General features: G+C 29.8%; 1 protein-coding gene across 1 annotated transcript; it reads left to right on the top strand.

Annotated features, from left to right (window-relative positions):
* On the top strand, window positions 1–10,049 carry LOC107438677 (lysozyme 1B). The gene is made up of 5 exons (XM_016051006.5): window positions 1–215; window positions 2,787–2,878; window positions 7,914–7,971; window positions 9,697–9,772; window positions 9,918–10,049. The coding sequence occupies exons 1-5, from the start codon at window positions 77–79 to the stop codon at window positions 9,991–9,993; spliced, it is 441 nt and encodes a 146-aa protein (XP_015906492.1). The 5' UTR covers window positions 1–76; the 3' UTR covers window positions 9,994–10,049.
* Window positions 10,050–11,618: the final 1,569 nt, after the last annotated feature.

Here is an 11,618-nt window from a genome sequence, read left to right as displayed (position 1 = left end):
AAATAACGTCATTTCCCTGAGAAACCGAGTACAGGTGGATTTGAACATTCTCAGTGAAAACATTAGATGCAGCAACATGGCGCAAACGAGTTTGATTGTCATCGCTTTGTGTGGTTTTTTACCAATTTTTATCAAAGCAAAAGTCGTCAGTCCGTGCGCTGTGGCAGATATTTTCATGAATAAACTACATCAAAAGAAAGCTAATGCTGCGAACTGTAAGTAAATTAAGAATATTACGGGTATGGTTTATGTTAGATTAAGCAAGATATGCAAAACGCCTAACGTCCGAGAAATGAAATCCGCGAATTATTTAATTGTTGTACGCGAAGACTGATGAAATTTACTATTTTATCTTGAGAAACTATAAAATTCGTTTTAAATGAAAGTATAAATCTAGGAATAACTATTAAATTCGTTTGAATATATAACTAAGAAGGATATTTATGAAAAAATTGTTTAAAATTTGCAATGTGTTAAATAAATTTCCAAACAAGGATATTATTCATTAAAGATATTAAATTCTGCATTTAAGAGAATGAGTATGCGTTCGCATAAGTAAAGCTTTTTAATTCCAATTGATCTTTTTATAGTGGTAGAGAAATAAAAATTAAATATATAATTACACTAAATTTTAACAAAACTTCAGACCCTGAGCAGCGTTGGCTCAGGGGATAGAGCGTTCGCCTTCCAATGAGGCGAACATTGTTCGAATCCCAGTAGATACAAATTCCGCATCCGGCTTGCACCGGCCACATTGCTGACGTGAAATATCCTCAGTAGTAGACGGATCATTAGTTTGAGTCCCCTTGCTGTCAGGCTGACTGTGGGAGGTCCCCGTGGTCTTCCTCTCCATGTAACGCAAGTGCGGGTTAGCTCCATCGAAAAGTCCTCCCCGAAGGCAAATTTCTCCGAATACTCGATCCAGGAGTTCCCTTGTCTTCTGGATTGAGCTCAAAATTAAATTACAAGGTTACGGAGTTAAACATTTGTAGTCGTAAACCCATAAAATTGGGTCGGCTGTTCAACGATGGTTATAAAATAAAATATTTCAGACCCTGACGAAAAGAAAAAAATTGGTAGTAAAACTATTTGCTTTCCATCTTTTTTGGAGGATGAGGGGGAAATATTTATTATTATTAGAAACTATTAACAAGTAAAACGTATATTTACTTATTAATAATTTCGCTTCACAACTGAATATGTATGATACTAATATGGAACAAAAGGTTAGTCACAAATATTTTACTTCTTCCAAACAAAAGGGGATGGAAAGGAAATAGTTTTACTGCCAATTATCTTTCCTGGGTCAGTAATAACCCGTAGTTTATACTTAAAAAAGAATTAGCTACCTTTAAAAGAATGTAGTACTTTAAAGTACCGTTATTAAATACAGGGCTTTAAATTACTGATGTGTATTATCCTTGCCATATGTATTATCCTTGTATTCCTCGCCATCAACCAAGTTTACGGACAAACCTAACTAACTGGTATAAAGTTTCTAAAAAGATATCCGGAAAACTTACTGCCTTATCTTTTCAATTTATTATTCTGAGAACTGAAACCTTCGCAGAGATTGCTTAACAGAAATATTATTTTTAAATGATTATGAAGGTAAAGTGGCAAATTTTCGAATCTTTTTTTTTCTTCCTCTTCTTTTTAAAAATTCTGCTTTCATTTATTTGTTTTTCTGGGCGCTGGTCATCTTAGCTAATTGAGAAACAATGATAGATCACTTATTGGATAAAAGTAAAGTTATTTAAGTAAGAAGTTCGAAAATATACTGGGTAAAAGAGCTTTGTTTTAAATCAATTTTTGGAGACAATAGAGACGCATGAATTTATCTCGGCAAGTTCGAAATATGTTTAAATCTTCGGGATAGGTGAGTCATACATACATTCATATGGAATACGAATGGAAAAATTAAAAACCATTAATGCCTGGAAACAAAAAGTTGTTATTATATAAAAAAACTTTTATGTTAGTGGTACCCCCTTTTTTTATCAAACTAAATACATTTTCCATTAATTATTACTTTAGCTTTAAAAAAATTTGCACTGTGTGTAGACTTCAAAATCAAATATAAATATAATTATAGTTAATATGTTATGGAAGATCGAACTATCTAGTTTCTTCAACAACAACAAAAAATCTTAATATTGAAACACTTGAACTACCACTTCTTGCATTTTGAAAAATAGAATTGTATTTTTAAAAGGAAAATGGGTTAAATATGGGCATGGTTAATTTGAGGTTTACTTTTTCTTTTACTTTAATTCTAACATATTTAATCAATGTTGGTGCTAAATATAACTATATAATTTTTATCTTGAGCTAAGTAGTAGTGAATTAAATAAATAGAACTATGCATTATTGCCTTATCCACAAGTAAACTGCCGAAGAAATATCTTAACTACCAGTTTCATCTTCTTTACGTTGATTGATACCATATGTGACCCAGATGTCTCGAAAAGGTTAATTGTAGTTACAGTCAGAGAGAGAGAGTGATATGCGATGGAAACGATTCACCCATGAAATTCAAAATTTGTTCAAAGTCAATGATATAAGAAACTATGTAAAATCAAAGAGCATCCAATGATTGGGACACAAGTAAAGAAATAAGTAACAACCAACGAACCAAAAAGATCATTAAAAACACACCGTTATTACACTTAATCATAAATTCAACATCGTGTTTTTCTTTTTAATGTTTTCAATTTTTTTTTATAACATGTCAATTATTTTATTATGCCTTCAATCTAATACATTTTCCCACCTTTAAAATCCAGTTGCCTGTCTAGCGAAATATGCGAGTGGATTCAATACGCAGGCAGTTGGAGAAACACACAAAGATGGCAGCGACGACTTTGGAATATTCATGGTAATAATATATATTTAACTGTATTGCAAGCTTTAATGGTTTCAGAGCCAATGTTCCATTTTAGAACATGTATCGCTTTCAAAATGTTAAGGACTGATAACTTAGATCTTTTATTCTTAGCGCTTGCAATTAGAGAATCTGAATATTCCTATACATCAACCAGAATATATTAATAATATAAAATTATATATCTTGTAATGTATATACCATTCTAAAAATTATGCACCAAACTCCTGGTACTACTCTATCAATCAAATATGGCACTAAAACTCAAAAGATTGCTCAATTTATCCATGATCAGCCCCTTCCTTACATATGCCTCACCAATCTTGACAAATATAACACAAACTCAGCTGAACAAATTAATAGTCTGCCAAAATAAAATACTAAAAAAGATAGCAAAAGTCTGATGGTTCGTAAGAAACTACGCAATACACCCCAAAATAGATGCAATCGACGAACATATGGCAGAATTAAATATCAAATTCTATGAAAAAGCCACCTCTTTCTCTGCAGCAAACTTCAAAGAAATATTCCTCTTTGAAAATTTAACTGAAGACAATAACATCAGACCAATAGCAGCATACTATTGCAGTAATTCATGATAGTGCATAGACATCAATAGCATATACATAACCTCATTTTTACCATACCAGCTTAGCACAAGTTACACCTCATATTTTTACATTATGGTCTTACCACCCTACTGCATATGACTTCACTGTCAGAGCTCAATGTTCATCTATCGACATGAATACTCCGTTACTTCATTTGCATTCCACTGCTTCATCGAAACACCACAAAGTTCAAGTTGGAGACAAATGGGAAAAGGGCCGCAAACGGACTCAGCTGCCCAGATATTTAATACCAGCTCCATTCTGTTCTAAAATCGAGTAAATTATTAAACCAAATCGATTATTAATTGTACAAAATAACAATATAATTTAAATGTAAATCTCTAACCATATTTTTATAAAGGCACTTTTCCCATTACTGCAAAATAAGAACCTGGTATGCAAACGGTTAATAAACGGAAGAATACAGCGGGTGTGTATGAAAATTGGAATCGGAAATGGAGCTTGAAAAACGAATTTGATCCATTTCCTTAACTTAATACATTGTTATAAATTAAACGGTCGACTATTATGTTTTTTTTCTTTTTTTAGTACTCAAAAGATAATCTTCGTGATGTTTGCAAGCGCTCTCTTTGGTCAAAATCGAGTTTCACAGAGAGTTGATTGCACGTTCTTTGGGAATTTTTTTTTATCTTTAATCGATTATAGCTGGTTGTTGTTGTTGCTAATTCCCATCTGGTCTGATGGGGTCAGACCAGATCAATAAATCCGTTGACATTAAGAAAATCCGAAACCAGAATGGGAGAGGAATGAATGTCGTTCCGGTCCAGCCCTAAACAGTTCAAGATGTGCTCAGGTGATGCCTGGTTTTTTATATCTGGTAAACCGTATTAGAAGTTTGAAAACTATGTGAAACAATAAGAATTGAATTCTTTATTCATCCCATCATTAGATCAAAAGTTATTCAGGGTGGTCCTTTTTTTTGGAGCACTGTACAGTCAGCAAAAAAAAAAAGATATCACCCTGAATAACTTTTGTTCTAATGATCGGATTTTCACGATCTAAGTGTCAATCTTAATGGTTCCCGGGGGTGACCTCAAATATGCTAATTAATTAGTGCTAACTATTAATTAAGTTACGAAATCAGACACAAAAACGTACTTTCTCTGAATAAACATGTATTTTTTTTTACATATTTGGATTCCTGACCTTCAAAATAGGGGGGGTAGACAAAATTTCGAAAAAAATGGGTTGTAAATTAGGTGGCAATAAGGATTTATATATCTGGCGATGGTTTAAAAATATGCCAAATTACCTCGCCATAGAAGGGGAAATAATTTATAACAACCATAAAGAAACTGAATGAATGACAAGATGGGAAAAGATAGTGCTTCTCGTTGCTAAGCAACCAAAAGAATTTTTCGCGTTGCTTTCTGGGCTTTTTTTTTTTTTTTTTTTTTTTAAATCTCCTTTAAAAAGGAAATTTAAATAAATTAATAAATTATTTTTGATTCTCCAAGATTACAGAATCTTTGAATTTTTATCTGACATTATTTATTTTTTTAAAGCTGTTTTAATGTAATTTGTATGACAGTTTTGAATTAAAACCAAATTTTCATAAGTTATCATAAATTTATGAAGAGTTGTAGGGTTAAATGCTTTTGCCCCTCACTTCGAGTTTCTTAGGAAAGGAAAGAAAAAAAGCGATCAAGCAAAGGTGGACCTGAAAAAAGATAGCTATTCTGATGCATAATCGCAAAATTTTATAGAAATCACGGTATTTATTTTCGATAAAATTGTAAAACTTAATAAATGTTATATGGCATTTTAAAAGCATTTTGATATATATATATATATATATATATATATATATATATATATATATATATATATATATATATATATATATATATATATATATATATATATATATATATATATATATATATATATATATATATATATATATATATATATATATATATCATAATAAATAAAAACAAAAAAAAACACGAAGAAAATTACGAAAAATAATAAGTTTTATTTATTGCGCATAAGCTGCAAGTAAATAGAACTCATAAAATAAGTAAATAAGTTCAAAATGTAGAAAAAACTTGGGAAAAATTACAGAACAATAAAAAAGGGGGGAAGAAAAATAATAATAAAAAGTAAAACTGCAAGAAACCGGAAAAAAAATTCCGAAAAAAGGAAAAAAATTTCTAAAAATATCCGGAAAATAAAAGATATAATCTTTTCATCAGCTTACACGATTATATCAGCAAAAAAATAGCACTTTCTATTATTGTATCAGTATAGACAAAGTAAAATATATCAATGCAATAGTTTGAGAAGCACTCAAAAAAATTTTACAAAAAAATTACAAATGTAATGGAACACAATAAAGTAAAAATATCAAGCGAAATCAGAAAATTAAGTATAAAGAAGAAACAGAATAAAACATGAAACGAAATCTATAAAGCGAGCTGCGAATTCAAATGAACTTATTACATGAACGTGAAATTTTTAAAGAATGATTTAAAATATTTTCGAAAAAGATAGCCACATTACAAAATATGAAACCAAAAGCGGAAATTGAGCTAAAAGCTTAAATAGAGGGCTTTTGTATTAAAGTGCGTTCTTACTGCAGTGTTGTAGTGCGTTTGATTTGTTAGTTACCAAGGATGGGCCCGAAAATGGATGTGAGCAAGGAAATATTTATTATACTGGATAATTTAAAGAAGTTAACAGTTAATAAATTTAAAAAATTAATATTTATTTAAGAGAAAAAAATAGAAAGGAGAAAGAAACATGAATTGCCTGTTTCGCACATAATTTTAGCCACAGATTTGCCCGACATGGATTTGCGCGGGAAAAAATTATATAAATTAACAAAGAAATATTTTGGTAAATATATCTACAATAATATACGATTAACTCAATGATATTATATAACAAATTTTATTACTTTAGTTAGGAATCTATTGTTTTTAATCAAATTTCGAACGGGTTTTTCGATTTGTTTTTTGGATAAATAAAGTTTCATATTAATGTTCCCGATCATGCTTGGTATTTATTTATCGACCCACTGAAGGGATGAAAGGCTGAGTCAGCCTTGCCCGGCCCGAGGAACGACATCGCGAAGCGCTACCGCTCAGCCACCGGGCGAAGTTTTAAGATGATTAAAAATGTTGACTACGCATTAGTATTAATAATTATAAAATATATATTCAAGAAATTGATAAATATATTATTCCAAATCTATGCATACGTATGTATATTATTGAAATTGTATCAGTTATTGAAAAAGAAAATCAAAAATTAAAAAATAATCACATTAAGTAAGCACAATCTGGTGCATAATCATATTCTATCAGATGCACGCCTTTATAAAACTAGACATTCGTTGAATAAAGTGTTTTTTATTCAAAATGTTTTATTCATAATTTCTTTACTGAATTACAAATAAATTATTAAATGACTAAAAAGAAACATCGTATTTTATAGTTTGAAAGAAATAAAAATAAAAAGATTAGCAAACGATTATTAGCGAAAAAAATATGAATGAAATTTTACACTACGCGCGCGAAGTCAAGTTCCTCGCAAGTTTATCACATTTTAATATTAATCGCCCCATTTAATCATTTTTTTATTGTCGCCAAATTATTTTTTTAAAAATAATTAATTTTAATTTTTTTCAGATTCTAATAAATAAAAACAGTTGAAACTTTAGATTTTTCTATTGAAATATATGTAGATTATTATGGTATAAAAAAATTCATACCTTATAATTCAATATTTTTTCATCCTCACTTTAATTAAATAATAAAAAATAATAAATAAATATTAAAAATTATTTTTTGCATGAAATTATCTTTGGGTAAATGAGTTTTATGAGTGGGTGCAATTTTTTTTTGAATTGCTTCATTAGTTTTGAAAATATGACTGAAAACGCAAAAAGCGAAATTAACATTAAGGGGTACGAACTTTGGATCGCTCTCCTAACCAAACTATGGGGACCACATTTCCCAGATTGCGGCTACCCCCTATATTTTGAAGGTCAGGAATCCAAATATGTAAAAAAAAATACATGTTTATTCAGAGAAAGTACGTTTTTGTGTCTGATTTCGTAACTTAATTAATAGTTAGCACTAATTAATTAGCATAATTGAGGTCACCCCCGGGAACCATTAAGATTGACACTTAGATCGTGAAAATCCGATCATTAGAACGAAAGTTATTCAGGGTGATATCTTTTTTTTTTTGCTGACTGTACATTTAATAGAATTGATAATCATATGGTGATGCTTTCGAATCCTGCAGAATTTATGAAAAATTGTACTTATTAGTTTAAAAGTTTACTTTATTTCATAACCACTAGGAAATATCTTCTCCGAAAAGTGTATAAGTCCCCAACTACGTAATACCATAATTACTTATGTGCATACATTATTAATTTTTAGATCAACGACAAATATTGCAGAAAAGGCACCAAAACTAGCTGTGGAGTCAGCTGTACAGGTAATTTTTATAACATCATTTATTAATAATATGTAGGAGAAGGCGTTGTACCTTGGAACAGTTCAAAAACAAAGTTGTTTGTTTTTACTTGGGTAAAGATTACAGTAGAAATTAAAGTAATCTCTCATTGCTTACCATTTAAAGAATCTGTAAGCACTTCAAAACTAAAAATATGTTATTTTTAAAAAGGGAAGACAAATTATTTTTTACACCTTTGCAAAGGTTCCTAAGCGGCAACACCATGTTTTACCTTGGGTTGCAGGATATTGTACTTTGATACTAAATGAAAATTTAAAAAATCTAACAAATAAATCCTATTTAATGAATATAAAATACAAAACGTAACAGGAAAAATTAAAAAAAGCTTCTTTATCTACCAGATTAGTCCACGGGCATGTTATGGTTATGTACACTGAAATCCACAGGAAACTTGAGTGATTGCGGATATCCTAACAGTGTCTGTTATTTTGTGACATAATAAAAAAGTTTTCTTCTAGCCAGCAAATTTAATTCAAATAAAACGGTCCCCTTTAATTTCGCCACATTTGTAATCATAATGAAGAAAGGATACGTCCATTTTTTCCTGGAGGAACACACCGTCTATCAATTCTTGCTTGCTCATATCTTCTTCGTCAAAAAAGTTTTTTGTTCATCCTTAGAACTGGAGAACCTAATAATTTTGACTTTGGTTTTCTTCTCGGCGAGTTTTTTTTCTTTCGCCTGTACCAAAATCCACCATAACTTTCAGCAATTTAATAGTAAAGCTCTTCAATGCATTTATTAGAAAAATTTTTATGTGTTGTACCTTGCAACGTCCTAAGGTACCACTGCAATTTAGTTCTAGAGTACAACGCATCGGGAAAAAAAAACATTTCCAATAAAAGTATTTACGGTTAGAGGTTCAGATTAAGTGACCAAACCATTAAATAGAGCACAACTAAAAGTTCGATACATTATCTTACTTCTTAACACAAATCAAATCGGGAAAAAATAAATGAAATAATAATCATTAACTTTCCAATGAAATTTTTTTCTTTCATTTTCTAGCTCCCACAAATCTCTGATTAAAGTTGCTAGCTTCTCTACACTATCTCTTGGTGGCAAAGGGAACAACTATGCCAGGTTAATTTTGTTAGTCGCCAATTGACAGCAGGGCTTTGTATATATATATATATATATATATATATATATATATATATCAAATTTAGTTTTCCTTATAAATTTACCATAGTTTCCAATCTGCTCTCACATGGACCCCAAAAGGAAAAAAATACTTTATATCGAAAGCACAATACTTTATATCACATAACGTTAAACAAGTTAAAGATCTTATGTATTTCAATACAGGAACAAGTCAGGTTTGTTGCTAATGGCAGACTTAGATAGAGGGATATGCTGAAGGCCTTATGTGCCTGAAATTATGAGTGAAAGATTGTTCAGTAGTATATAAAGCGGAAGCCAAATTTATGATTAAAGATTTTATTCTTAGTTTTACTTATTCGAATTAATATGATTTTGCCTATTAACCAAGAAAAACATTCAATCATGTACACAAAAGCCCCCCCCCCATGTTGTTTACAAGTGCTGTACAGGCGAATTCTGGGTACCTTGTCCTTTTAAAACCACATTAAACTGTCTCCTCAGGTGCATAATTGGCTAAAAGAGCAGGGTTGGCAACTATGCTATTCTATAACGTTGTCATACATTGCATTTATTTTCTTGTAGATCTAGTGTCAGACAATATTGAACATAGTGCAACATGTGCGCTGGCTATCATGGAAAAGGAAGGATTTTCGCATTGGTAAGGAAATATCTCCTATCTTCAGGATTTATTAGAAAATATTTGCAAAATACTTTTATAAATTTATTGCAGTTGAAGGATTCGTTTTAATTCTTAGAGATTCTAAGCAATCGTGATTAAGGCAGTATTTTTCTTTCTTTTCTAGGCCAGAGTGGAAAAATTGTCAACACATCCCGACTTTAAGATTTATTGATAAATGTGATGTAAGCCCGAAAGGCTGAAAACCTATAATTCTATTGTAAATTGAAGAACAAAAAATTAGTTTTAATTTTTACCACTTTCAGAATATAAAAGTTCGACTCAGTTCAAACAATTAATGTGCTGTAAATGTTTCTGATAGTTTTTTTTAACGATTTCTTGAAGAGAATACACTACATAATTGCTTTTTTTAACGATTTCTAAAAGAAAAGCAACTATAAAGTTGTTGTTTTCAACGATTGTTGTAATGAAAAGCAACTATATAGTGGCAATGGAACAATATAAATTTATAGCCATTGTAAATTAAAATAATTTAAAGTAAAAATGCTTTCCATTTGCATCTACATTTTAGAATGCTACATTTTAGTATTTCTAAAAGAAAAGCAACTATAAAGTTGTTGTTTTTAACGATTGTTGTAATGAAAAGCATCTATATAGTGGCAATGGAACAATATAAATTTATAGCCGTTGTAAATTAAAATAATTTAAAGTAAAAATGCTTTCCATTTGCATCTACATTTTAGAATGCTACATTTTAGTATTTCTAAAAGAAAAGCAACTATAAAGTTGTTGTTTTTAACGATTGTTGTAATGAAAAGCATCTATATAGTGGCAATGGAACAATATAAATTTATAGCCATTGTAAATTAAAATAATTTAAAGTAAAAATGCTTTCCATTTGCATCTACATTTTAGAATGCTACATTTTAGTATTTCTAAAAGAAAAGAAACTATAAAGTTGTTGTTTTTAACGATTGTTGTAATGAAAAGCAACTATATAGTGGCAATGGAACAATATAAATTTATAGTCATTGTAAATTAAAATAATTTAAAGTAAAAATGCTTTCCATTTGCATCTACACTTTAGAATGCTACATTTTAGTATTTCTAAAAGAAAAGCAACTACAAAGTTGTTGTTTTTAACGATTGTTGTAATGAAAAGCATCTATATAGTGGCAATGGAACAATATAAATTTATAGCCATTGTAAATTAAAATAATTTAAAGTAAAAATGCTTTCCATTTGCATCTACATTTTAGAATGCTACATAAAGATTCACGTCTCGCAATTAATGATTAATAAGCAATATGTTAAGGCGGCCGTAAGAGGTTCAGTATATCTTGTTCAAAACCTTATTTTGAAATTGAAAAAAAAAAATTTAATTCTGATTCTATCGAGAATTAAATAAATATGATTAAAAAGAAGTAAATCATTGAACTAAAAACTAATTTTGAGTCTTACAACCATACATGACTAATACTGGACAACATCTGAACTTCTAATATCGCGATAGTGATGAGAAAGGTTTTCTTCTTTTTCTTCCTACAGAAATAAATTTTACTCATTGGGTAACGATGTAGTCGGTATTTATAGAGTATCCCTATTTTTTGGTATTTACTAAGTGTCTGTTTTTTTTGTTTTTTTTTCTTTCGATATTTATCCAGTCTCGGAATTTTAGCGACTGTCAGAATTTATCAAGTGTCGGTATTTATCGAGTGTCGAAATTTTTTTCCGATATTTATCGAGTGTCAATACTTTCGGTATTTATAAAGTGATGAAATTTTTCAAAACTAATCTGAGGTCGATATTTTTTTAATAACCGTCATTGAACAGCCGATCCAATTTTTTGAGTTTACGACTGCTTATT

This window comes from Parasteatoda tepidariorum, chromosome 8 (genome assembly GCF_982258835.1).
Source record: "Parasteatoda tepidariorum strain Cologne lab strain chromosome 8, Ptep-v5.0, whole genome shotgun sequence".
In the NCBI taxonomy this organism is placed as follows: Eukaryota; Metazoa; Arthropoda; class Arachnida; order Araneae; family Theridiidae; genus Parasteatoda; species Parasteatoda tepidariorum.
This window is presented reverse-complemented; position numbering and strand designations above follow the sequence as displayed.

Bases quoted from the DNA above. Each gene is read 5' to 3' on its own strand.
- LOC107438677 (XM_016051006.5), top strand. From the start codon at position 77: ATGGCGCAAACGAGTTTGATTGTCATCGCTTTGTGTGGTTTTTTACCA. The intron at 2,879-7,913 runs GTAATAATATAT...ATTAATTTTTAG, and splicing joins ACGACTTTGGAATATTCATG to ATCAACGACAAATATTGCAG. The intron at 7,972-9,696 runs GTAATTTTTATA...ATTTTCTTGTAG, and splicing joins CTGTGGAGTCAGCTGTACAG to ATCTAGTGTCAGACAATATT.